This window comes from Fundulus heteroclitus, chromosome 8 (genome assembly GCF_011125445.2).
Source record: "Fundulus heteroclitus isolate FHET01 chromosome 8, MU-UCD_Fhet_4.1, whole genome shotgun sequence".
Classification (NCBI taxonomy): Eukaryota; Metazoa; Chordata; class Actinopteri; order Cyprinodontiformes; family Fundulidae; genus Fundulus; species Fundulus heteroclitus.
This window is the reverse complement of record NC_046368.1, coordinates 28,965,454-28,992,768: the sequence shown is the minus strand read 5'-3', so window position 1 is coordinate 28,992,768 and position 27,315 is coordinate 28,965,454. Positions and strand designations below refer to the sequence as shown.

Genomic DNA, 27,315 nt, shown 5'->3' with positions numbered 1-27,315 from the left:
TTTTCTCTCCCCCCTACGGAAGCGTATTGCTGTCAATATTTTTTTTGTTGCTTATCTTGTATAAACATGATAATTATCTTGTATAAATGTGATCTTATCTTGTATAAACATGATAATTACCTTGTAAAAACGTGATAATTACCTTGTACCCCCCCCCCCCCAAAAAAAAAAAACACTTCGGGTTTCTCTAATAAATATGGTACTCACTTCAGGAATGAGTAGAAACAGTGGGGTTCTAGACCAAATTTAGCAGGGGGGCCAGGGTGGGGCCAGTGTTTTTTCACAGGGGCACAGAACATTAGATTGGGGGGAAAAAACTTAACAGGTCAACATTTCATCTTTTATATTAAATAAGCCAAAGAGCCAATTGTGGCTCTGGAACTGCAGGTTGCAGACCCCTGATCTTTTCTCATTACAGCGGGAGCTTAACGTGAAACAGCTTAATTTTTAATTATTGTTATGTTTTTTTATACTTATTTTTTAATTTTGTTATTTTATTATTGGGTAAAAACATAAACAAAAAAAAAATGACAACTGATTCAAATGACCAGTCAGTCACGGTATCTTTGTCAGCATTTATCATCCTAAGAAATTTAATATCATGTTTTTAGTACAGGGGCCATAACAGGGGCCAGGAACAGTTCTACATGGGCACAGGCCCCTGTTGGCCCCTGTCTAGAACCGCCCCTGAGTAGAAACCTTCAGTGTACATATTCACCAGGGCTGTCTACATTAAAGAAACTTCAAGGAATAAAACACGTATCAACGCTGAACTCCAAACACACACACATAATAATAATAAAAAAAAGAACCAGTTTGTTAGAAGCCACTGAGCTATATAATACACTGGAGTGCTAATCACCGTCTGTTTGAACGAGTCGCTTTGAAGCCACCAGCCGCCATATTGGTACTCCCTATTTCCCCCCAGTAACTAGGGAATATGTGCGCTACAGCGTCGAATAACGAGGGTTTTCTCATGTTCAGGGGGGGCTTAAGACTTTTAAAATGTCAAATGCCATATACTTTTATGTTATGTTCTAAAAATATCAAGTACTGAGAAAGTCATGTGCTGAAATATTTTGCATTTTATTCATTTAAATATATATGTTTAACATTTATAAATATATAAATAACAATATACAAAAACATATATTTACATATGTTTATACATATATATGCATATATACATATACACATATTTATATATACATATATGCATTTAATATTAATAACATGTAAGATATTTCAGCACCTAATTTCCTAGTAGTTAATAGTGTTAGTACATCCACTGACTGTAGAATTACCTGTAAAACCTTTTCACACAGCCAGAAAACTGCTTGTTGTTGCAACCAAATCCTATGGGACTCTGTGAGAGTAGGGAGTAGCAAGATGGCGGCCAGTGACTTTAGTTTTTCGGCAAAATCAGCACTCCAGTGTATTATATAGCTCAGTGTTAGAAGCCGACTGGTTTTTCGACTTTTATTTTGAACCTGGTCGCCGGACACCGGAAGTGCTGCCATTTTGCCGCCGCTATGACGTTCTTCTTCACGGCGGTTCCTGACAGGGGGACATCCGCTCGGGGCCGGCCAGCCATGGGTCGCCTCCGACGTTCATCCCAGACAAATCGATTTAAAGCGCGGACTCAGCGTCAAGCGCAGAATAATCGGTAGTTTCACAGTTTTAAGCTCCGCCACGGTCCATTTCGGCGCCGGTGGGAAACCAACCCGGGGGCGTGGGAACTTGGCTGACTAGTTTGCCTCCCGGGAAGGAAGTTTGTAGCGGCGAAGGGAGCGCAGGAAACCGGGAGGGCCAAACAAAAAAACAAAAAAAGAAAAGAAAAGAAAAGAAGCATTTCCCCCGGCCGGCCGGGCATGATGGAGGACTTCGGCTCGGCCCTGGAGAAGAACGTGGCCGACCTCACGGTGATGGACGTTTACGACATCGCCGCCGTGGTGGGCCAGGAGTTCGAGCGGATCATCGACCAGTACGGCTGCGAGGCTCTGTCCCGGCTCATGCCCAAGGTGGTGCGGGTGCTGGAGATCCTGGAGGTGATGGTGAGCCGCAGCAGCATGAGCCCGGACGTGGAGGAGCTGCGGCTGGAGCTGGACAGGCTGCGGCTGGAGCGGATAGACCGGCTGGAGAAGGAGAAGAAGCACCGACAGGTCTGAGGGAGATGGCTCCGCTCCGGGCTCTGCAGCACATAGATGGGTTAGGAATGTAATGCACACAGGGAAACAGGTCAATGCTTCTAGTCAGGGGCTGTGGAAATGTATTCCTGCTCTACTGATTAATACATTTAACAAATTCTAGGAATCCGCATTAGCAGCGCAGAAGGAAACTTTCTGACAGTTTCCATGTTTTCTCAGTAGAGGGTTGCTGCTGTCTGCATTAATGATTTTAAAGGATCCCTAAACTTCTACTATAGACTACTGCAAACACATGCATTCAGATTAACTATGATACGGAAATGTGGGCAGACAGCAAAATCTGATAACATAAGATAGACTTTATTGATCTCACAGTGGAGAGATTCACCTGTCACATCGGCTCTTATAATCCAAAGAAGGTGTCAAAAGGAGGAAAATGTGCATGAGGTATATCCAGTGCGTCCACATATATATACAGTGGATCGAGGAAAAAAAAAGAAATAAAGCAGAGATTTAAGATGACTTATGTACATTTAGGTGCCTTATATTATATTAATTATATGAGTATAGTTTTTTGGCCGGTAACCAAAAGTTGTTGACAATATTATATTGTTTAAAAACTCACCTGCCTTTACCACACCGTTATTATTATTACTAAATGTTATGGCTGTCACAGAAACACATAGAGAACAAGATCGGCCCGGTTCTGTTTGTCGGACCGATACCGATATTTGTGGGTTTAAAAAAAAAATACCGATGCCGATTATATCAGGCATCCTGACCTAAAAGCACTCGGATACACAGTAGGTGGAGTTTTCCAGCCCACATCCAACAGCTTGGGAGACACAGTGCCTCGCAAAAAATATTCACACCCCCTCAAATCCTTCCCGTGACACAGGCCCAAGTTTATTCTAGCCATTGGGTTTATTGGGCTTCTTATTGTGTCCAGTTGTGATTGTGGCAGGAAAATAACACATGGCGAGCTGAATTCTCTCAGAATAAAATAACGTGTGCTTATTCTGACAAGTGACTCCTTCAAAAGCGTGCCTGACTCTTTCCGCTGTCAGGATGGCTTGATGGGGGGATTGTTTTAGAGGCCAAGCTTGTTTTAAACTTTATCACTGTGAAGTTTTTCGTTCTCTAAAAAAACAGAGGCCTTCACAGAACAGCTAGATTGGTGTTGAAATTATATTAGCGTACATAAAGGTTGATTATGTTTACCTATCAACCAACTCCTGAAGACACTGGATTTGGTTCCCAGGGGGTGAGGGTCAGTTTTTTTTATTTTTTTATAATCATACTCCACTTTGTGTTATTCTGTCACATAAAATCCTAATAAAGAACATTGGATGTTTGTGGCCGTAATGCACAAAAGCAGACTTTAGAGGAGAAAACAGTGTAATTTAATCTGAAAACTAAGTAGGATTCAAACGTTAAGTGGTCTGAACACATATTAATAAAAGCATTTTGCGAGCAGAAGTGTCCAAATGTGAATATTCTGTAGCGTGCTGCTTATCTGAGGATGTGGCCGTGCTGTGATTTCTTTTTCTTCTGCTGTGGTAAGTGAGTCTGCTGAGTGCTGTAAAACAGTCCAGGGCTTAGTTTGCCGTGACAGTGACTGAGTCAGTAGTGGACTGATTAACCGGGTCCCGTGACTGAGAGAAGGTGGACGAGCTGGAAAGAGCTGCTGGGCCGTGCGGCGTACGTCTGGGAGAGACGAGGAAAAGCTTTGGTGGGAGGGCGGGATGCAGCTTAAGCACCGGTGCTTTCTACTGCCGCTATTGGCCAGTAACTGATTAGATGTCTAAACCGCTGCTGACTCCTTTTGAGGCTGCACTTTAAACCCCCCTTCCAAGTGCGTACTATACTTTCAAAAGTCAAGAGCAGAATATTTCCATCTCAAAATACTCTGCTGCTCAAAGCTCTGCCCTAAAACAAACCCGGTTTGCTTATGAAGATGCTCCGGAGCGGTTCCAGCTACCTCTCTGTAGTCAGACTGAAAGCTTCTGTCCTCCAGTGGACATGCGTCTCCTGATGATCCGACGTCCGCTCACAGGATTTCTCTCTAAAAAAAAAGCGCTAACTCTTTAGCCAACGGGATGACAGACAGGTGTGACGATTTCTTTTCATTTGATATCATTTAAACAGGTGACAATAAACTACACGTTGCTTTTTAACGTGGAGAGAGAAAAAAATGCTCTCCCCTCTAAATTAAGCACCAAAGCTTAGAATAAGTAGTAAGGTGGGTTTGTCCCCCCTGTGAAACGGATGAAATCTGAAGCGTGGATGGGTAAAAACGTTCTAATTCTCCACGCAGGACGCGCCAGTGGCGTTGAGGCGGCGCAGCCGGAGGATTTATCTTTGCCGTTGTTGATCGACTTGACTTAAATCCGCTCTTAAAGCAAAGTGGGGAGAGTTTTAGCACGTAATATGAGGGGGTTGTAGTGAAACATAACAAAAGCAGCTGCTTCCACGTGGGACCTTCTCTGTCACCAAAGCCAGAATCCTCTTCAGCCAGTCCAAGGTTCAGAGTGAGAAGACGCCTTTCTCTGGAGCAGAGAGAACAAAATGCAGACCCCCTTCTTCACCGGAGTCAGTGGGATGTGCAGTTTCCAGGGGTGCTAAAAGTCTGGCCCCGGGGCCGTTTCTGGCCCTAGGAACGTTTATTTCATTTTAGTTTCTTGGCAGCCTTCACAATAATAAAAAAAAAAAAAACATAAATAATTGGCGAAATGTGTTTTTCCCGGCAGTGGATGCAGATCTGCATTTAAAGCAAATGTTTGAGTGCAATTTTCACCGCTTTTTCACTTGGCCTTTACAAAGAAAAAAAAAGAAATGACAGACCGATTAAACATTTCAAAGGCAAAATGTAAGGTGCAACACAAACGATGTATTTTCTCAGCCGTGGTTTTACTTTTAGTTTGCTGTAACGACAAATAACGCCACAGACGTCCAGTGACTTTTACTAAAAACCCGACTTGGGAGGCGAACTTATCAAATGGATCAACACAAAGCAGCGGCGAGGAATATCCCGCTTCTGCTGCCGAGAACACACACACCAAAGAAATCTGGAAAAAGTTGCCATCAATTTAGAATTGACAGAAATCCCACTGCTTTGAATTTTTCATTCAGATCTTGACTGTTTAGCTTAACGCTGAGCAGGTAAACATGAAACAAAGAAAGTCGTTTTTTTTTCTTCTTTGGGGCGGGGGATGTGCTCCAAACAAAAGGTTTGGACAATGTTTGCTGCGCTGGCCTCAGCAGCGCGTTGTTTGACTCTGGTTAGCGGGTCATGCCTTGTGCCGAGCGGACCTGTAGTATGGACAGCGGCCGGTACGCTGCAGCTGTGAATCAGACTTTATTATGGGACAGAACAGAAAGACGTGAGTCAGGGGCGGACTGCTGAAGGGTGAAGTGGCTGCAGACGCATCATGAGTATTTTTAGCCCTGTGGCAGCCAGGTTGTTCTCTGCCACGCAGTGAAAATAGACAGGTGAGACCGCTTAAAGTGCTCGCTGAATTAAAACGCTGATTTACCCAGCTTTAAGTTTGAGGTTTGCTTAGAAAAAAAAAGTGAAATCATTTGTGTAACAAGTTGTCGCATATCTGTGGACAGGAGTTGGAGCGGGTGGAGGATGTGTGGCGGGGAGAAGCCCAGGATCTCCTGTCCCAGATCGCCCAGCTGCAGGAGGAGAACAAGAACCTCCTCTCCAACGTGTCCTTCAAAGACTCTGTGAACGAGGAGGACCTGCAGAGGCCCGAGGGTGAGGCTGTGGCTGCTGAAAGCCTGAGCATGCTGACCTGGAGATCACACGCGCTCTAGGGTCGGCAATTAGAACGCATCTTTATTTGAACCACTTTATTGGGCTGAGGACCTGATTTTCCTTTCCAGTGGAGATGCTTTACCACTAAGCTTTCAAATAAAAAATCTAAAGTTATACAATCAAGTGAGAAATGAAAAGAATACCTTTTTTTTTTTTTTTTTTTTTTTTTTTTTTTTTTTTTTTGTACTTCTGCATTTCTTGGAGAACACTGCAAAAATGACGCAGTTTTGGTCAGAGAGTTTCCATCCAGTCTGAATAAATGTCCTTTTTTAATTTCCTATAGTGCGCTATGAATCCAACATGGATACAGACTGAAATATATAACTACAACCTCAAAGTGTTGAATAAATGTCCCATAGCAAGTTGATAAGAAGTTACCGTCAAGCTCCATGCAGAATTTTGTCCGGAACAATTTTATTATTATTTTTTGACCAATCGTAGCGCTCAGCAGAATGAGCTGGTTTCCTCCCAAGGAGTCGTCTTTGTGAGGAGGTTTGCACATTGTTAATTCTCATCAGGGATGCGGTCGGGGCCTTTGCAGAAGGTTAATGTCGACCTCCTTCGTCCACTTTTTGGGATCGCTGTCCTACTGGAAGAGGTTTCAACCATCAAACTGTTAATTTGGCACGAGGCGGAAGAAGCCCTAGGTAGTCGCTCTTCATTATTCCATCTACTGCAGTGCACCAGCGTCACTGGCAGACCAACACCCCCATAGCATGACCCTCCCCCTACCATGCTTGACGGTTTGAAAGGCCAAATACCTCAATGTTTGTTTTGTTCTGACCATAAAACATTAAATGTGTTTCAGATTGCACAGTGAAACAGGCATTCAAGCATTTTCCGTTTATGATGGGGCTTGAGCTGTGGTTCCTAGGTTGTTCCCATCTCTAGGCGGCAGTTTGGGTCTGACACATGCATCGTAACTGGCTCTTCTGAGAGTCTAACATTAGGGACCTAAATGCCTTTTCTAAAGCAAAAACTGCAAACCTTCTGGAAAGTCTGAGGAGTGTCTTTAAAAGCTGCGTCTGAGCATGAAAACCAACCAGCTTTGCCCAGATGAGAGGTCAAATACCCACGCAGGACCTTGTTGATGGTTCCATAACGTTCTGCAACAAGCTGAGGGACAATCATTCAAAGGATACTGTGGGTGTGTGCATATACTTGAAAATGTGTGCGCAATTATGACCATGTGTGGACTAGGAAAAACTAGTGTTGCGACGATGCCTTTTGTTGGCCCCGATACCGATACCATCTGTTTGAAATTGATGTGTGTGTGTATATATGAAGAACTGCATACTACTTAGAGTAATAGAACTTTTTATTGCCTACCTGGAATGGGTGACAATAGTTGAATAAACCTTTGGCTCTCAAAGGCCAAAATAGTGCAACATTTGTGAAAATATGACATGTATAATAGTAGTGCAACAGTAAAATGACATTAATAATTGAATAATCTCTTTTAAACCCTGAGTTTTGGCTCTCAAATGCCAATATAGTGCAACTTTCTTGAACTTATATAACATGTATAATACTAGTCAGGAGAGAGAAGGCTGTGTTCAAGTGACATACAAACGTCAAAATGGTATCGGTGCCTATTTGTTGGTACTTGCCGATACCGATACCACCATTTTAGTGCTGGATCTGGGCACCGTCCCATACTGGTATCGGTATCGGTGCAACACTAGGAAAAACCCACAATAAATTCAGATTTTGTTGACACTTTGGACAATCTGTAAATTTTTTATTTTAAATTTGTGGAAAGGTTAAATTTCTCTTTGATTTGTCCAATATGTTACTTTGTTTGACATGTCCCTCAGTCTTTGCTCAGCAGCCTCTTACACAAGCACCCACAGACACACAAAGAGGGCCTTCTCTGTGTCCCACAGCGAGCCCGTCTTGTCTCGCCCCTTCGTTGTTCCACACAGAGGCCGCAGTGATCCCGACCCACTGTTGGACAGACCCGCCTCAGTCCACAGGAACACCTGCTAGACCCGCTCACTAATCTGCCTCCGCAGCCAGCCTCTCCCCGCCAATAAACACCAGGGATAAAAAAGAACATGTGAAAAGTAAACGTTAACTTTTGTGCATGCAGTTCAACACTCTGCTGCTCTGTTGGTGATGTCCAGGTATGACGGAGAGAGAGAAGCAGGTGATGATGAAGCTGAAGGAGGTGGTGGACAAACAGCGGGACGAGATTCGAGCGAAGGATCGCGAGCTGACGCTGAAAAGCGAAGACATAGAAGCAGTAAGGCCACATCTTCTCTGTCTGAGCAGGAGGAGCTGTTTGCTGCTTAAAAGTGGGTGAAAGTGGAGGTTTTCACTCAATATTCAACGTTCAAATACACATTAACACATTTACTGGAAGACGAAGGAGCAGTATTGAAAACACAAAATGCATCAAAAGGATACCAGTAAAAACATAAGCATCAAAAAGACTAATTTAAAACAGAATACAAAGACATGATGAACAGGACTGTAGCTTTCCCATAAGAGGCTTTCCCATAAGAGGAAAGCTAAAGTAAACAGTAATTCTTTCAGTCCTGATTGAAATTTTTTTTCTACACCCACCACATTACTGCATATCTGCCTAGTGTTTGACTAGCAAAAGAAAATATGCTACCTTAGGGAAATAATGTCCTTGCTTCACCTTACTATGCATTTAACATTGCAGCATACATAATGTTAGCAAGCAAATTTGTTCTGAAAATCCTTGTCGCATGTAAACATTGCGAACCACATATGTGCACTACTGCTGCAGCCACAACACAAGTCTGCTACTCAAATATTGCTGCAATAACCCAACAAAACTATTACTTAGTCTCATGCAACCCTGTGCAGATGCTCAGTCTGCACCAGTGAAATTCCACTCACCTCAGGAGGCCAGATGTCTTAAAATGAAATGCGGTACCGCGCACGTGACGTCACCGTCTCAAGAGCAACGCCCCTTTTGCCGCTTAGGTAGGGCATACAGGAGAGAAAGCACGGATAACCCAGCTATTACAAGCGCAACAGAACCAGCGATATGACCGACTTTATAGCCGTTAAACTTTCCCAAGACGATGTCCCAGGCGCACGGTTTACTGGTCGCACTGTTGAAGAACACACCAACCTTCAGCTCAAATGATGGCTTGAGGTTCGAGGGCTTAAAAAGACTGGAAAACTGGCCGAGTTGATGAACGGTAAGCTTTGTTTTTTTTTCCTGCTCGGCGATCATGGCAGCGTCCGCCGTTTTTTTTTTTTGTTTTTTTTTTGTTGTTTGCAATCACCGTCCAGGAATGGGTATATGTTTAATGTTTGTCTCATTTGAAATGTTTTTGAGTAAGCTATCCTGGTAGCAGGCTATCATGTTAGCGCCTGCTACCATGATAGCCTATATGCTGTCATGGTAGCAGGCGCTACTTTATTAACATGTGGGCCACCAAAATACTCTTACCTTGACTTGATGTCGCTGGAATTGGGTCAGGATGTTCTTCGGTTGGGCCCTTTCCTCCGACAAAATGCTTGCTACATATGTACTTGAATTTGGTAACTTTTTCCGGGTTGAACTGTTGTGTAGGCCGACCGCCCCGGTGTTCCAAGCCTACACATTTCTCCTTGGCAGTCTTGAATAAAACATCCTTCATATGCGGCCGATCAGCGTACCTCGAGTCGCTGTTGCACGTTCCATAGCAACAATGTTTAAAAACCATGGTCTTAGATTTGGAAAAAGCAGTCGTTTACCGAGTAAAACCTAGGCTAACGCATGTCTCTTTTAAAGCAAAACAACGGCGGGTTTCCGGAGTTTGCCCCACTGCGTACCACGTGATGTGACGTCATCGTGACGTTGTGTTTCTAAAAATAGCTCGCGCGCGGTACCCCATTGATGATGTCACTTATCCTGGATTCAGCTAATATTTGTATGACCACTAGGGGGCACTTTTAGGGCACTGAAATTTAATTCCTACAGTTTCAGAAAACATATACGGTGAAACAGTGATGTCTTTTTAAAAGCAACAAGCCCCATTCTAACACAGTTGAACAGTGTGGGTTTTACACTCTTGATCCCAATACACACACACTGTTCAAACTGAGAGCACATCAAAAGTCTGATGACATGATTTTACATCTACTGTCTCGGCAAAGAAACATCTCAGCTATAGTTTCTTACTAACTTTTAGCATTACCCCTAAAAGTCCTCTTGAAACATTTTCTTCTGTATCAATCAAGGAGTACTACCAAATATAAATTGAAATATTTTAAGTGCAGCCCTGGCCATGTTATGCTGTTGCTTAATGACCTATTTTTAGATAAAGAACACATAAAGACTTCAATTCAAACTCAACCCTTTATTCAACCAGCCTTTTACCAAAACTGCAAGTTTAAAAAAAAGAAAAAACGCGTGCCCTCTGAACTCTTTGAAGGGGGCGGAGCTTCTTGACGGAGCATTCCTGGTTCTAAATTTTTGATTGGTAGGTAGGGTGTAATGACTGTAGTAATAAATTACGCGATAGGCTAGAATGCAAAAGGAAGGAAAAGTGTTCTTCTATTCATCGCCTATGGATTGATTTTTATTGTTATTGAATTATCATTATCTGGAGAGCCTCTCACTCCAGCTCCTAGTGTCAGCGCTCTGGTGAACCACGAGCACACGATCAGAGGTGGTGTCTCCCAAAGCGGCACTAATCCTGCCCCACTCCATCTTTTCTTTCTGCAGCTCCAGCAGCAACAGTCCCGTCTCATGAAAATCAACCACGACCTGCGCCATAAGATCTCCGTGGTGGAGGCTCAGGGGAAAGCGCTGATCGGGCAGAAGGTGGAGCTGGAGGCCGGCGCCCAGGCGCAAGCGCAGGAAGTCAGCGCCCTGAGGCAGGAAGTGGCGCGCTTGCGGGAGCGGCTTCAGGGCGAGCCGACTGCACAGAGCCCCGAGGAGCTGCTGCTGCCTCAGCCGCCGTCGCCAGCAGAGGTGAGATGGCTCAGAAAGATGCGCAAACAGTCCGTTTCACATCAACTTCTGGCTTACAGACATTTTTTTTTTACATATATCAGCAACAAATCTCTGTCTAAATGTAATTAGTCGGCTATCTAAACATAGTTTATTACAGTTTAACAGCAGTGGCTCTGAAATTGAATAAAAACAGCTTTGAATCCAAACAGGTTTGTATTTATTCGCAGGTCTTGAATAAACAAACCTGCGAGATGAGTAACATTAACCACCCAGGCGCCTGTCTGCTCCATTCACATTTTAAAATGTAGGGAATGGTCAGAGGCAGCCGTGATCGCTCTAATCTGAGTCTGAGATCAGAAACGCTGTAAGATATTCTACCTGTACCAGATAAAAGCCTCAGTGCAGATGCTAAAAGCAGTCGTTGGGTCTTCCTTTAAATATTTCCTTTAAAGCTGATGGATTTTATCCATGCATTTCAAATCAAAATCTGTAAAACAACGTGGTATTAATCACAGGTGGTTTGGTTTGAATCTTGCGTTTTCAAACAGAAATATAGACCTCCTGCCGGTACGTTTGAAAAAGTCAGCTCTTTGTGACACAGGCAGCCAGAGGAGAGAAGAGAGGAGAGGTGAGGTTTGGTCTTGTTTGCGTGGACCGGTTGAAAGACGAGCAGCAGCGCTCTGAACGAGCTGAACGCGTAACGACAGGCCAGACTGATCCCAGCATAAAGCCGGTTGCAGTAATCTAGCAGATCTGGGATAAAAGCGCGGAGCATTACCTCCAGGTCCCGCTTTGCCAACGACTGGTTTGAGTTTGGCAACCTGGCGTAGCTGAAGGAAAGGTTTCTGCTAAACGCTGCTGACCGGCTTGTTGAGCCTGAAACCTGAATCCTGCATTACACCAAGATTTGATTTATGTCCCTAGTAATTACTGGTTTTCCTATAATATTTAATATCTAGGCGGCCTGTCCAGGGTGTACCCCGCCTCTCGCCCAGTGAACGCTGGATATAGGCACCAGCAACCCCCGCGACCCCATGAGGGATAAAGCGGTTTGGAAAATGGATGGATGGATTTAATATCTAAAAAAATTGAGCATAGTAACACAATTCTGTAAATGAATAATTTCCTGAATTAAATAAAACAAGTTTATATCCAGATGTGCTGATGTGACGGCCTTGAGAGGCTCATTGATTAGCTTACTGTGTTTTATTTCTGTTTGTTTGTTTGACAGCTCTGTCGAACTGTCTAATGGGGCCTATAGAGAGATAACTGTGGTAAATAATAGATAACTACTTTTACATCTCAGGCAATTGTAAGGGCGTGTAACAAAATAAATGGCTTCAAAACTTGTGCACTGCACCTTTTTTTTAAAGGGTAACATTTAAACTGAGAAGAGCAGAAACTCGCTGAAGACCTGGTTGCTCCTCTGGGACTGTACTGTGGAAAGCAGCAGAACATCAGCATCACCTTTAACACAGAGACTGAATGTAAAGGCTCAGTAAGGGAATAATGTTTTTTTTATTTTTTTACTTCACCAGCGTGATAAAAGTGCCAAAGTGTCTTTGAGCGCTGAGGGTCGGTCAGACCGACCGGACGCCTGCCAGCTGCTGCTGGGTGGGTTTGAGTCACCTCTGCAGCCCCAAGCTTGCTCCCTCAGCTCAGAAGGACATGAAGATGAGGAGGCTGAGGATGAAGCTGCGTTGCTTTGGGTAATGCAGGGTGGTGTGATTTGTTTTTTTTTAGTCTAATTCCCCCCCAAGAGAACAGCTTTGTGGGCTGAAGCAGTAAAGCTGCTGCACTAACAGTGTGACGCAGCAGAAACGCTGGTGTGGCTCTGCATGGCAGTTTGGGAAACTAACAAGTGTCCGAGGTGTTGTTGTTTTTTTCCCTCTCTCCAGCCAGACATTTTAGATGACTCCCCTGATGATGATGTGTCTAAATATAGAGCAGCGTGACAGCTCGACCTCTAACAGCACTTCAAGTTGTCCCGTCAGTGCGCCGCGGTCCTCCAGCCGTGAACGGCGGCTGCATAGACCCACCAAAATGAAAGCAGTGGGGATTTTTATGCTGTGGACTAGGGCAGGTGTTCTGGCAACAGTGGGCTGTTAGAAATATCAGAGGGTTTATTTTTAGATGTTACATTGGATCACAGATGAAGGAAAGACTGGATAAAAAGTAGGAACATGTGACTGGTGCAGCGCCGGTCTCATTTTGTGCTTAGTGCTCTTAACACCAGGCTAATGCTGTGATATATGAAAGTTTGTGGGTTTTATTTTTGTTCTAAATTTGCTAAAACTGACAAAATAATGCGACCCCATTATTCTTTTAAAATGTTATTACATTTTAAATACAGAGCAACTAAAAAGCATTAGAGACAAAAACCTTCTTTGGTTGAACATCTAATGTAATTAGTTGTCATTTAAAGGTCTGATCATAGTATCACAGGGAACTTTGATTTCCAGTGTACTAAACTGAATCATGTCTTATCTGGCTTATAAAGGGGATTCGCCCTTCCTGAGCTATCCTGCAGCCAGCCACCAGATTATGGGTTAAACTTTGGAGGAGCCCTCTGTTATCTTTGCTCAGCTACCACTATTTTTTGACCGCAGATTTGATTTCTGTCGAGATACTAGACGTTGGCTGTTGCCTAAAACCGGTCGTCCAACAACTGGTGTCCGGTTGGTCCCAACGTGCAATAAAGAGGCCGGGCACGTACCGTTACACCTTACCTGTATAACTATGGTGTGCACAATGTCATTTAAAAGCTGTGGGTTAATTTTCTGTACCTTTTTATACCATGAATTCATATTTTTACGCTGTAAAAGCAGACTGATACAAAACTGGCTTCATGTACCTCTGGAAACAACAAGTCTTATCCTTTTCCAGAGGTTCCCTAGCTTCGACTGAATACCTGCCGTATGTATAAATAACAAAGTAAGCCATGTCCATTCCAGCAGTTCAGAAGCGCACATTGTTACTTTGCACTCAGACGTCTCCAATAAACCATTCTGGGGCAAAACTGAGACTGGACCAGTGACATAGAACAGGAGCAGACCTACGTGCTTTGCCACATCCGAAGAGCACACGCGGCATGGCAGCGGCTGTGTTCCTACAATCATCCAACAGTTTCATCTGTCAGATAGTTTCTTGAAAATTTCGGATGGTAATTAATGACTCGTTTTTAGAGTTAGGTCCGTATATAGTTAAACACTGACGCAACTCACTCTTAGCTTTCATTTGAGGGTATCCAGATTGATATCAGATGACATCCCAGCTCCATAAAACATGGGGCTCCCTGTTTTTAAAGGGACCAAAAGCAGCGGTGGAAGGTTTGGCTTGAGGCCTGAGCAGGGTGGCAGTTCTGAACCTCAGTGAAGTTTGTTAAAATCCTTTATGTGTAAACAAGATATGCTCAAAAACACTTTTAAACTATTGTATCATTATACCCTCCAAGGAAACAGAGACTATTTTTAAGTATAGATCTGCTTTTTCTCTTCTGCCAAAATGGAAAGATGCTCCCTTTCGTTGACCTTGAGAATTTCCTCTGGCCTTTCAGCTATCCCAGAATCTCATGTTGAGGGCTCTTTCTGGTACATGTAGCACGTCTGGGACCTTGTGACAGTTGTCTTTTCACTAAGGTATTGTGTTTGCACCTAGGATCTAAGATCTAAAGGAAATTTCCTTAGTTTTTTCCTTGTTGCTTTTTTACCATCATAGTCGTGTTGGAGAAGTTTTGAATGGGTACCAAAAGGAAATTCCATCAAGAGTTTTATTAAAATTTGGATTTTCAATAATATTGTCAATCTTTCATCAATATCTCCCATCACTTTGAGTACAGATATCTTTCCTGGCCCTAATTTCGTACTCACTCCCAGGCTGCCATGGCAAACGCATGTTCTTTGACCTGGTTTGTACACAGAACCCACTGTCCCACCCAAGTGGCCTTTTTTCCAATTGTTATATCTGTGAATAATGTATTCCACATGAAGACACTAGTGTTGTTTTCAACAATATGCTGCATTTCTGGATTTAGAATATTCCAGCCATGGCCAAGAATTGCACTGGAGAAGCCTCTGTCTGAAGACACTTGTTGTACAACAGTCTGAAGAAGAGGATGCTCAGGCTTGCCCATTATGGTCTTCATTTTGTGAAGAATCCTTCTTTGTGCAACCATCTCCAGTGGTTCTAGAGGAGTCCCCAGAACAGAGCCAGCCTTCTTTATCAGGTCGTTGAGCCTTTTTAGGTCCCTCGCTCTGATGATGCTGCCCCAACAGATGACAACAGAAGAGATGATGCTCTCAACAACAGACTTATGGAAGATCTGCAGAATCTTGTTGCAGACCTTGGATGACCTAATCTTCCTCAGGATGTACAGTCTGCTCTGTCCCTTCCTATAGACAGTTCCACAGTTGTCTCCAGTCCAGTTTGTTGTCCAGATAAACACTGAGGTATTTTTGCTCCTCCACCACCTCCACTTCTTCTCCCAGTAGGGTAATAGTGTTCCTATTTCTCCTGAGATCTACAATCATCCTCTTTGCTTTATTCACATTCAGAATGAGATGATTGTTTCCACATCATGCTACAAAGAAGTCCACCAGCTCTCTGTATAAGCTTCCTGTTCATCTCTGATGCATCCAATGACTGCAGAGTCATCTGAGTATTTCTGCAGATGATAGAAGTCTGTCTGGTACTGGAAGTCCGAGGTGTAAAGAGTAAATAGGAATGGTGACGGTACAGTCCCCTGCGGTGCTCCTGTGCTGCTGACTACCTGGTTAGACACACAACCCTTCAGACTCATAAACTGTGGTCTGTTTGTGAGGTCGTCTCTGATCCAGCTCATTGTTGAGGCCTCCATCTGAATCTTATGGAGTTTCTGACAAAGCAAATTAGGCTGAATTGTGTTAAATGCACAGGATAAATCAAAGAACATGCTCCTCACAATGCTGTCTGCCTTGTCTAAATGACAATGGGTTTGTTGAAGCAGGTGTATGATGGTGTCTTCAATTCCAGCTCTAGGACAATAGGAAAACTGCAGGGGGTCTTGATAGCTGCTTGTTTGCTTACTCAGTTGGGCCAACAGAGGTCTCTCCAGGACCTCCATGATGTGGGATTTCAGTGCAACAGTAATTTAGGATGGATGGGTGAGTTTCTTTCTGTACCAGAACAATGCAGGAGGTCTTCCACAACCCTGGAACCTTCTCCTTGGTCTCACTAAGGTTTAAGAGCTGCTGTAGAATCCCAGAGAGCTGCTCTGCACAGGCCTTCAGGACTCTGAGGTGGACACCATCTGGATCTGCAGCCTTATTCTGGTTCAGTCTCTCCAGCCGCCTCTTCTCCTAACTCCTAGAGACAGAAAAGTGGAAGGCAAAGGAGGCTGCAGCATCTTTGGATTCGGTTGAGGATAAAAGTGTAGAAGCAGAAGGGTCCATGGCCGAAGTGGGAAATGTAACATTTGAGGTGTGACAGGGCAGCTGTGGGTCAAAGGAGAGCGGGATGTTTGAGTGCATGAGTGGCTTGGTGAGGTGCATGGTGTTTGGGTTGTTTTTCTTTAACTGTTTGTGATTGTTTCTGGCGTGCTGAGTTAAAAGAAGGGGAAAACAACATTACGGGTTTAGGAAAAGGAGACACAGGCAAACTAATTAAACGTTTGGAACAAAGCGAGTTAATTTCTGACTTGAAGCTCAACATTTACCACCAGGAGGCGATGTGTGATGAGGACATGCCTGGTGTGTTCCAATATTTCACCAAGGTATCCTCACCTCTTCCCCGCTTCCCTTTTCTTTGGGCCTGGCTGGTCCAGTTCACTCTGTGTGATGCGCCGCTGTCTCGGCAGGAGGCCATGTGCGAGGAGGAGTCAGGCGGACTGGACCCAAAGGACCCCAACAGGCCCCGCTTCACTCTGCAGGAGCTGAGGGACGTCCTGCATGAGAGGAACGAGCTGAAGTCCAAAGTGTTCCTGCTGCAGGAGGAGCTGGCGTACTACAAGAGGTAGATGGAGCATTTCAGCCTGACTAAACTTTCTTTCTAGCTTCTGACTCGACCCGACTTTCTGTGAGCGCTCCCATGGATTTAACGTAGCTGCTTCCTTTTAATCGTTCCTCTTCTGGCCTCCGTGCCAATTTAATTTGGCAGGACTGATTTCTTGTTGATGTGATTCCCTTCCAAAAAATAAAATAAAAAAATCACTATCATCTGTTGTTTTGCAGTGGTTAAAACATTCTTTTCAGGGGCTGTGGTGGTGGTGGTGCAGGGATAGAGCACACAACCCATGGTAGGAAGCCTCAGTCCCCCCCCCCCCCTTCTAATCCCCATTTCCTGTGACCCTACTGTCAAATAAAGGCCTCTACTGCCACATAATTAAACAAAAGAACAAAATAAAACTGTTCTTTAAGCCCTTGGTTTAGTTCAGGTCGTTCTGTGTTTTTTTCCTTTGTTTTGCAGCGACTTTTAGCTCATTCTCACCACTGCAGTTTTTAAATGACTTAAACGGTCCTGTGTTGTTGTATCTTTTGTGCCCATCTCGGGACCGTGGTTGTGATAAACAAGGGGGCTCATCCGGGATCGCTATCTTCAGACTTTGGCTTCAAATACTTGAAAGAGGCTAGATAAATGCTATGATCCAACAAGGAAGATACGGGGCTGAGAGAGGGAGTCCTACATAAATACTTTGATAAAAGAGATTTACTTGGTAATGTTTTGGATATACAACAACAACAAAAAAACTTTTCTCCAACTAGTTCCTCTGGTAAACGAAACCTCAACTCATGTATGTCTTCAGGGTATTTCTGTGATCCGAGGCCAAGTTAATTTCTTTTATTTACCTGGTATAATATGGCTCGCAAAGATTTGGCTTCCTGCACGCCTTGAACAACAGGAAACCACGTTGTTATCGATCAATCACTATGTTGCTAAAACTATTTGTTCACTTGCTTTGACTCGAACTTTAAGTGAGATCCCATTCTCAAGCCAATATGACGGTGGTCCACCATTTCATTTATAACGGCTTCAACTCTACGGGGAAGGCTCTCAAGGTCCAGCAGTGTGGTTCTGGTCATTTCTGACCATTTGTGAGGCCTGGCTCTCCGTTCCCGCTCTCATTCATCCCGACGCTGGTCTACGGGTTGAGGTCAGGACTCTGTGCAGGCCAGTCAAGGTCACCCACATCAATCTCTCCATGTTTGGTGATGGTATCATGTTTTTATTGACCATGTTTGTGCCAAGCCCAACTCCTGAAAACAATCCCACACCAGAACCCCCACCTCCACCAAGCTTTACACCTGGCACCATACAGTCAGACGAGTACTGTTCTCCTGGCAGCCAGCAAACCCAGACTCGTCCGTCTGGTTGCCAGACGGAGAAACGTCATTCAACACTCCAGAGATCGCGCCTCCACTCCTCTAGAGTCCAGTGGCGGCGTGCTTTATGCTGCTGCATCTGGCGCTTTGCGTTGCTGTCATTCCCAATCCCTTCCACTTTGTTATAACACCACTGACAGGTGACTGTATTCACCTGTGGCTCTGGAAATGATTGGAAAACCGGATTTCTATTATTTGGGTTAGTAGGCGAATACTTTTGGCAATGTAGTACATGTTAGTTTATTCAGATGAAAGACTTTTTTTTTTCCTGAACTTGACTATTCTAATTGTTTCTTCCTCCAGCGATGAAACGGAGGATGACATCGCAGCTCCTTCGCCGTCTCCCTCTCCTGAGCTGAGGACCCGCTCCCGATCCTCCACCCAACCCGAATCTGGAATCAAGAGGCTGTAAGTTGTTCCTGCATGCCAGCGATCGTCCATCCGTCAGTCTCCCTCGCTGCACTGCATTTAGACAAACGATCGGTTTGTCTAAATGCGCTAAGTACGTTTTACCCTTCATAGCGTACTGTTGCCTACATTTCTTGTGGCGATTCCCAGACTTTCTGCCAGAGGGACGAAGCAGCGGAAGAGATGGTAAAATGTGTGATTAGCTAGCTGAGCTCCTAGAGCCGTTTCTTTTCCAGCATCATTCATCTCGCCTGTCAGTGAGAACAGAGGGACTGTGATGCTGTTGTGTATCAAGCTCAGTGTCACATATAAAAGTTTGATTTGAAGACTTCTTGCCTCCGAGAGATTACAGTGTGACACAGACCTGTATGCGTGGAGTCCTCGCAGAGCCCGTGTTGAGTACGCGCGGACCTTCGCGGAGTGAACTCGTATGTGGGGGGCCTTTACATTAATGTACTTCTGGTTTCGACATTACAGTCAGGCTGTCTTGTAGACAGCTCAGGGGTCTGATCAGGTAGTAACACAGTGTACCGTAATGCTCTGAATATCCATTGAGCAGAGCGGCTTCGTTGCTTAAGAACATCGTTCTTACAGATTTTAACAGATTTTGTGTGCATTATATCACACAGAATCGGTCAGTAAGCACAACTTTAATCATGTATACGGCGCACCGTCAATTTTTGAAAAGATTTAAGGATTTTAAGTGCACCTTATAGTTCTAAAAATATGCAAAATGTTTTATAGCCTCCAGTGTGTTTAGACAATCAATTTTTACCGTAGACCTCTCCAGTTATGGCTCTTTGACCAGTATGAATATGTAAGATTTGAAATGCTCCTAAGGTGTGCAGGCATTTAAACACCTTAAAAACTACAAAAACACAAAGTTGCCCTTTTATTTACCCTTTTATTTTATTTGTTTATCTGTTTACACACACTTCTAAGTGCAAAAAGTGGTATGTATTTACGGTACAGCATCATTTCTGCTGGTGGACACCACAGCAGCGCTCCTATTTTAATAGTCTGGACATGCAAATAAGCAATAGAAAACCTGCTTAGAGAACAACTGACAGATTGCCTTTTTTTTCTACCTCACATTGCCCCCAAGGCTTTGCCACCCTGCTCAATAAAACCATATGACTCGTGTCAAATGCTCCTCCTTCATATTATCACTGCATTTTGACACAGAACCCACTGAGGTTCATTTCAGGTTCCGAGCATTAATAATTACTATAGACGGTTATAAGAACAGTGACGCATTTGAAATCATGACTGCTGTGTTTCATTGTGTTTTCCTGTGTGAATGAACGCTGACCTGGCCTTTTGTTACATCCGCCCCACCCCTCCTCCTCTCTGTGTGTCTCCACCTCTGTGTAACAGGATCTTCACAGCCATAATGCCGATGGTGGCGGCTGGTTTGATCCCAGACGACCCCACTTTACAGCCAATCAGACGCCTCGTGTCGCTTGTATGACTTTGTTTTGTTGACTTTCAGCACATCACAGTTCACCCCCCCTTACAGCCTCCACCCCCGCTGCATGTGCCGCACCTTTGTAGCATTCTGATTGGCTGATTGTGGGGCTGTCTCGTTGGTTGTTGTCGTGGATCATCAAAATCAGCCAGTCAGAATAGACGTGTAGTCTTGATGTTTCTCTTAATCGCTGCAGCTCACTTAATAATTCAGTCAAGTTTGTAAACTCAATCACGTCGCCTCATATTCTATAATTAATACTGTGCACTGATCAATTAGAGTTCACAGTAAGATCCACAGAGATCAGACAGCAGGTGAGATTTCAATTCAGGCAAAATGTGGTGACGTAGAAATTATTTAATCCCCTATCAGTGAAATAAGATACAAGCACAGCACCATAAGGTACTTAAAATCAAAGCGTTTTTAGTGTCAATGTCCTCCTAACGTCCCACAACTGCATTTCATTCAGTTCAGTCTAACTCATTCAGGGTTCGATTTAGATATGCACTATATATTTATTTTTTTACAAAATAATTGAGGAAGCAGAGCCTGAGGACTCTGGGTGGGGTTCTCGTCCTGGCCGTGGAACACTGGACCAGCTCTACACCCTCAGCAGGATTCTGGAGGGGGCATGGGAGTTTGCCCAACCAGTCTACATGTGTTTTGTGGATCTGGAGAAGGCATTCGACCGTGTCCCCCGGGGGATCCTGTGGGGGGTACTCCGGGAGTATGGAGTACTGTGCCCTTTAATAAGGGCTGTCAGGTCTCTGTACGACCGGTGTCAGAGTCTGGTCCGCATTGCCGGCAGTAAGTCGGACTCGTTTCCGGTGAGAGTTGGACTCCGCCAAGGTTGCCCTTTGTCACCGATTCTGTTCATAACTTTTATGGACAGAATTTCTAGACACAGCCAAGGTGTTGAGGGGATCCGTTTTGGTGGCCTTAGGATTGCGTCTCTGCTATTCGCGGATGACGTGGTCCTATTGGCTTCATCAGGGCGTGATCTACAGCTCTCACTAGAGCGGTTCGCAGCCGAGTGCGAAGCTGCAGGATGAAAATCAGCGCCTCCAAATCCGAGACCATGGTCTTGAACCGGAAAAGGGTAGAGTGCCTTCTCCAGGTTGGGGAGGATGTGCTGCCCCTAGTGGAGGAGTTCAAGTATCTTGGGGTCTTGTTCACGAATGAGGGGAGGATGGAGCGGGAGATCGACAGGCGGATTGGTGCAGCGTCTTCTGTGAAGCGGGGGCTGTACCGATCCGTTGTGGTGAAGAGAGAGCTGAGCCAAAAGGCGAAGCTCTCGATTTACCGGTCGATCTACGTTCCTACCCTCATCTATGGTCATGAGCTTTGGGTCGTGACCAAAAGAATAAGATCCCGGATGGTTAGGATGCCTCCTGGACGCCTCCCTGGAGAGGTGTTCCAGGCACGTCCCACCAGGAGGAGGCCCAGGGGAAGACCCAGGACACGCTGGAGAGACTATGTCTCCCGGCTGGACTGGGAACGTCTTGGGATTCCTCCTGAGGAGAGGAAGATTATGAATGGATGGATGGATGGACAAAATAATTAAGTTCTCCCAGGATAGCATTTCTGAAGTCAGACACTGATGTTGGAAAGGAACGCCTTGATCGCAGCCTCTGCTTGAATTCATCCCCAAAGCCCTCCTTTGGGTTGAGATCAGGCAACCCAGTCAAGTTCCTCCACTCTACCCTCGCTCATCCATGTCCGCATGGACCTGCCTCGGTGGCCTGGTGGACATGTTGGAACCGGAAGGGGCCGTCCCTCAACTAGTCCCACATATTTGGTGTCCAACATGTCTTTGAGCTTTAGCATTAAGGGTTCCTTTTAGTGGAACAGAGGGGCCATCAAGTTTCCTTGTAAAACAACACCTCACCTTAATGTGTCGCAGCCTCGTATATCCTCGTTGGCAATGTCCCAATAGTTTGTTGATAAATTAATAGGATCAAATTTAAAATTAGTCCGTCTTATTCCAAAAAAGTAAAAACAAACAAAAAACTGGACTTTTTCCGAAGTTTGAACACGTTTCGCTTCCCATCCAAAAAGCTTTCTCAAGCTTTCTGATTGGCCCTGGATGGGGTGACAAACCTCCAAAAGGCTGAGCCGTCCAACCCAGCAGCTACAGCAAACCTAAGAACATTAACAGCACCGTTCTTTAACGTCTTCCCACATTGTGTCCTGCCCTAACTCCTAACACGGCTTCACGGGTTGCTTGTATTTAATCTCAGACCTCACCAGCCCGACGGTTGCTTTAAACTCCCCCCCCGTCTGTGTCCCCTCCCTCTCTCTCGTCACCTCAGGTTTAGCTTCTTTTCGCGAGACAAGCAGCGCGGCTCGCAGCGGGGCGCGCAGCTCGACGCCAGCTTCGGCTCGTGGATGCAGAGAGAGGACGTGTACACGGAGCAGGCCCAGGAGGCGCTGCAGCATCTGTAGGAACCCTCCGCATCCATCGCTCCCCCACCCGCACATTAAACCGCCGCTGGCGACCCTTTCTGCAGCCGAAAGTGCTTCAAGGTGAGCCGAGTTGCAGAAAGAAGAGGATCTTCGTGGAGAACTGGACTGAAAAGTTTATTTTAAAGTACATAAACGATTTGTTTTCAGCTAGAGACTGCGTAGCGTTGGAGTGCCGGAAAGTGTTTTGGTCCTACAGGAATCATTTGCACAGGAGGTGGTTAACCCACACTGAAGGATGGAGAGCGGGATGTTGCAGAGAAGATGAGACTTGAGTTTGCAGAAACTTTATTCAGACTGAAAAGGCACGTTTTCATGATTACTGTTGGTTTTATTGCTTATTCCTTGAAGTAGAAAAGCCTGACACTTTAGTTTTACAGTTACTGTAACATTTCTACTCTGTTGAACATTTGCTGTGTCGTTGGCCCCCGACGCGGGTTCACCACCAGCATTTAGGGACTCCTGAGCAGCTCCACAAATCAGATGAAGGCCCGCGTAGGAAACGCCGCACCCAGACCTGGTTTAAACCGCGTCCAGCACCACATAAAACCCCAAAGCCCGTCTCTGCAAAGAAAACTGCGTAAACGTGAACTTTGAAATAGTAAAACAAATGATAATAAAGCACATTTTGAGGGTTTTCGCACAGGCTGTTGGATGTAAATCATGAACAGGTTTGGCTTTAATGTACGTTCACTCACTTTTTTTAACTTAGGAAATCCTACATTTTAATTCTCATGTCTCCCCAGTTTTCAATTAAGACTGTTTCATGAAATTGAAACTTTTCTCATTACATCACTAAGCGGTCATCCTAATTCTAATTAAAAAGCCTAAATACACGAGTCAGCAGCAATAAAATCCTGCCGTTTCTGTAAAATAGCAGTATTGGTTTAAGCAGCCGTTTTCATTCACTTGACTTAATGTCGGTATTTCAAAACCCAGATTAAGCATCTTTTGGCTCTATGTTGCATTTATTCTCCATTTATAGGATTACTTTATCACTGAGTCAATATATTTTGGACTTTATCAAATATATCTCTATTTATTTATGGCTTTTAGCATTTCTATAAAATCAAGTTATTACCTAAATCTCTGCTCCGTGATTTCTCTTTTATTTATTTAGAATCAACAAATGACAGCACGCTCCACAATTATAGACACTCCTGGTCTGGGTCTGAAGGAAGCTCTAAAGTAAATAATTTTATTGCAGTAGCGTGATTTCACTCTGAATAGTCTGCAGCAGTTCCAAATGCGATCGAAGCCTTGGTCCCCGCTCCGGTGTCCTGTCGGGTCAATAAATCTTGTCAGACTGGCACACGCTGGAATAAGACAAGATATGGCAAAGCATCTTTATTAAAGAAAATAAAACGTCAACATAGAGAACAAGTGGGATCTTTAAAGGGTTCTAACACAAGCCTGGTCCAGGGTGCAGGTTTTCAGTCAGTGCCTGAAAGACTGCAGGCTTTACTGAGGATTTCGCTTGCTAGCCATCCTTGAATGTGTTTTAAAAACGACATTTTGTCAACCCTTTTTTTTATTATTATTATTATTACCAGAGATTCAAAGTAAGATTTACAATATACATCTTTGGTCAGTCAAAGCTTTTTTTTGTGGATGATGAAACAACTTGACCACACCCTTTGGGCAGTACCAGGCTAGTTCAGGAGGATGGTACACCGGCCAAGACGATACCCGCAGAATTCACTCTCCAAGAATCAAGAGGAATTGGCTTTTGAGACAGACACCGAATCCGGATGCACACAAATAATATACACACAGGTAGACACAACAGACGGTATTTTCATGATTCCTCTGACGTTCAATTCAACTCCATATCAGACTTTAATCATAGATCGACTTCATCATAAACAAGCCAACCCTCAGTGTTATTCGTGCTGGTGACGCCTCACTGTACCTGCAGGGGACAGTGGCCACACCTCCTCCCAGGTGCCTAAAGGCCGCTCTCCTGCCCCAGAGCGCAGAGGAGGAGCGCTTAACTGCTCACACCCATGCAGCGCAGCGTCTATAAAGGAACATTGTTTGCTGGTGTGGCATGCTTTTATCATTCTGAAAATGTACGCCGCTTTCTTGGGGTGCCGTACACTTTTAGTATGGATTCTACGAAAACTTTTCTAAATTATCTTCAGTCTTGGTCACACCAAGTCTTTGGGGTTTCCCCACAAGGATTACAACTGACTCCCGCTCTTGTACCTTACCTGTTGGTGATATATTACAGGGACGTCTCAAATGTGAGGATCGTCAAAAAGTTCCTTGGTGAAACTCGGGTGTAGATTAATTACACAGCGGGAATTATTTCAAACCTTTATCGCTTGTCGTTTTGGTGACTACAGCTTACAGATCATGAAAACCTACAATTCAGTGTCTAAGAAAACTGGAGTAATACGTAAGATCAGTTAAAAAGGATATTTTAAACCGGAGTGTCAGGCTTCTGTGTAGCATCTTCATTTCTATGTACTCGAGGCTTTTTGGGCCTCGTGTTCCATCAATTACTGCTTCAACGCATGTCCCGCTGCACAGGCGCAGTAAATGGGAGGAAACTGTAAATGCTTATGAAGAAAAATAGCAATGAATTAATCAAATCTGTGGATGGTGTCTTGGCCACCCTCAGAGGATCTCCAGCTCTTTGGTTCTGGTCACATTCAGACACCTTGAAAATGGCGAGTTTTACCTGACGTATAGAGACTGCCTTTTCTTTTCTGAGGGCTACGCGTGTTTGCAGCATCAATGATTTTGTTAAACACCATTTATTCCTGCAGACCTAATAAATGCTCTGTGAGAGTACGTTACCGCAGTAAAGTTAATCTCTTCTCATGCTTTTTGCACATCTTTACCAGGGATGCAACTGAATGTGCCGGGCGTTTTACCTGAGGATCCGCCTTAGTCCCCGGCTGTCTGTCTGAAAAGGAATTAGGGAAGTAGAAATGTAGCTTTGTAGAAAATACATTGGTTTCCTTAATTAGTTTACAGCAGGGGTGTCCAAAGTGCAGCCCGGGGGCCTTTTGTGGTCCTCTGAATGATTTTGGGCGGCCCTCAATCAGAATGGCCTAAATTTGGTTTTGCCATCTCAGATGGTTGAGGCGATACACTTTTAAAAAGTTTGGCAATTTTCACTGATACAAGGCCTTTAAAAACAGACACAAATTCAAATCTTCTTGAAAGGCAAAATATAAGGTGCAACGATAAAAAAAAAAAATCTTATCAGCCATACTTTTTGGTTTTCATTTAACAGTAAATAAGACCACAAACGTTTTACCAAAAGGCAGACTTGGGTGCACCCATTTATTTAACCCAAGAGTGAGCCCAATTTAATCACTTTCTTGTAGCTGAAAAGACAGAAAAACAAACAAAACCCAGAAAAACATGATCAACTCAAATAGTTGGACATTGTTTGCCGGGCGAACCTGCAGTAGTATTTTTATGTTTCAAATCTAAAATTATTTAGATTCCTTTTCTACACAAATCGGACTAATTTTCTTGTTTCATTAAAGTATTTTGTGTTCAGTTTATTGTTGTGCAGGTAAAAATGAAAAAAAGGTTTTTGCCATTTTGATTAAAAGATTTTAATTTTTGTGGCCCCTGACTACTTTCTAGGTGACATATTGACCCCCCCATGGCAAAAAGTTTGGACACCCCTGGTTTAGAGGAAATGTCCCGGTCTGCAATAATTTCTGCAGCAGGGGGCGCTATAACCTACCAAACCACAACTTGTTTAGTTTAGACATTTATTTCCTTGAAGTGCATCAAGTTTGGGTTTTTCTTAGTAGCTAAAGTTTCCCTGATGTGGAACAGGACATCTCTTCTGCAGATGTTCCTCACCTCATCCTATCCTCATCCGTCAAAGATTTAATCAAAATTTTCCTACAAGTTGCATTTTTGTAACATAGAATTATTCATAGGTTGCTAAATAAATCTCTTTACTGGTGATTGTGTTTCCACATTTCCTACCCTGGTAACTGTGCTCGCCGTTTCTTGGGGGAGGTCCTAAGAGTGTTGTGATCTGCGATTGATTAGTATAACAATATAAGATGGGCTTTCCAATAATAAACCAAAAAGTGACATCCCTCCTCGTTAGTAAGAGCTTGAATCTATGACGTTTTAGACAGTAAAGTACAGCGCAAACACTACGGCATCATTTTCTGCAAGGCCTCCGGTATAAACATCTGTCAAAGTCACACAGGAGATCAAACGGGTCGGGCGAGAAGGTTCCCCAAACTTCAGCTGATCTTAGAACATGTGGATTGCTCTGGAAGAGGCTTCAGAGAAACGTTAGGTTTTTTTTACGGTTTCCGCTTCATTAGCTGCAGCGAGAAGCTGTGTGTGTGTTTTAAAGGTAATGGCACTTTATCTTCATTTACGCTCTTCCAGACAGCTGGAATAAACCTTATGAGAGAAGAATACTGTGGCAAATAGGTGAGGATAAAGGCAAGCGTGTGTGGGATTTAATTACTTTTCCTTCGTCATAATTTAGCCAGGAATAATTTCCACACATGGGGGCAGGTGTATGGACAGACGGAGGATCTGTGGGATACGGGCGGGATTATTTAACGCTGTAAAACAGTTAAAGGGAACTCCAGACAAGCTGCTGCATATTACTCTTCCATCATGTCTGTACTCTGAAACAGAGATGTAATAAACTCATCATGGCTCAAATTCAAACTTCTTTCCTCTGTAATAAAACTCATTAACATGTGGAATGTGTTATGCTTGTT

At 44.1% G+C, this 27,315-nt stretch overlaps 1 protein-coding gene across 6 annotated transcripts; it reads left to right on the top strand.

Annotated features, from left to right (window-relative positions):
- The first annotated feature begins 1,871 nt into the window (after positions 1 to 1,871).
- Positions 1,872 to 27,297, top strand: rilpl1 (Rab interacting lysosomal protein-like 1). 6 transcript variants are annotated; one of them, XM_021320060.2, is made up of 10 exons: positions 1,872 to 2,162; positions 5,763 to 5,910; positions 8,097 to 8,215; positions 10,664 to 10,912; positions 12,433 to 12,603; positions 16,593 to 16,643; positions 16,728 to 16,882; positions 18,553 to 18,657; positions 20,035 to 20,122; positions 22,438 to 22,539. In XM_021320060.2, exons 1-10 carry the CDS (start codon positions 1,872 to 1,874, stop codon positions 22,441 to 22,443), a joined length of 1,383 nt encoding a protein of 460 aa, XP_021175735.2. In that variant the 3' UTR covers positions 22,444 to 22,539. The 6 variants fall into 6 exon arrangements, with proteins under 6 accessions (XP_021175735.2, XP_021175733.2, XP_021175737.2 ...); XM_021320058.2 differs by lacking the exon at positions 20,035 to 20,122 and having other exon boundaries at positions 22,438 to 27,297; XM_021320062.2 differs by lacking the exons at positions 16,593 to 16,643; positions 20,035 to 20,122 and having other exon boundaries at positions 22,438 to 27,297.
- The last annotated feature ends 18 nt before the right edge of the window (positions 27,298 to 27,315 follow it).

Bases quoted from the DNA above. Each gene is read 5' to 3' on its own strand.
- rilpl1 (XM_021320058.2), top strand. From the start codon at position 1,872: ATGATGGAGGACTTCGGCTCGGCCCTGGAGAAGAACGTGGCCGACCTC. The intron at 2,163-5,762 runs GTCTGAGGGAGA...ATCTGTGGACAG, and splicing joins AGGAGAAGAAGCACCGACAG to GAGTTGGAGCGGGTGGAGGA. The intron at 5,911-8,096 runs GTGAGGCTGTGG...GGTGATGTCCAG, and splicing joins GGACCTGCAGAGGCCCGAGG to GTATGACGGAGAGAGAGAAG.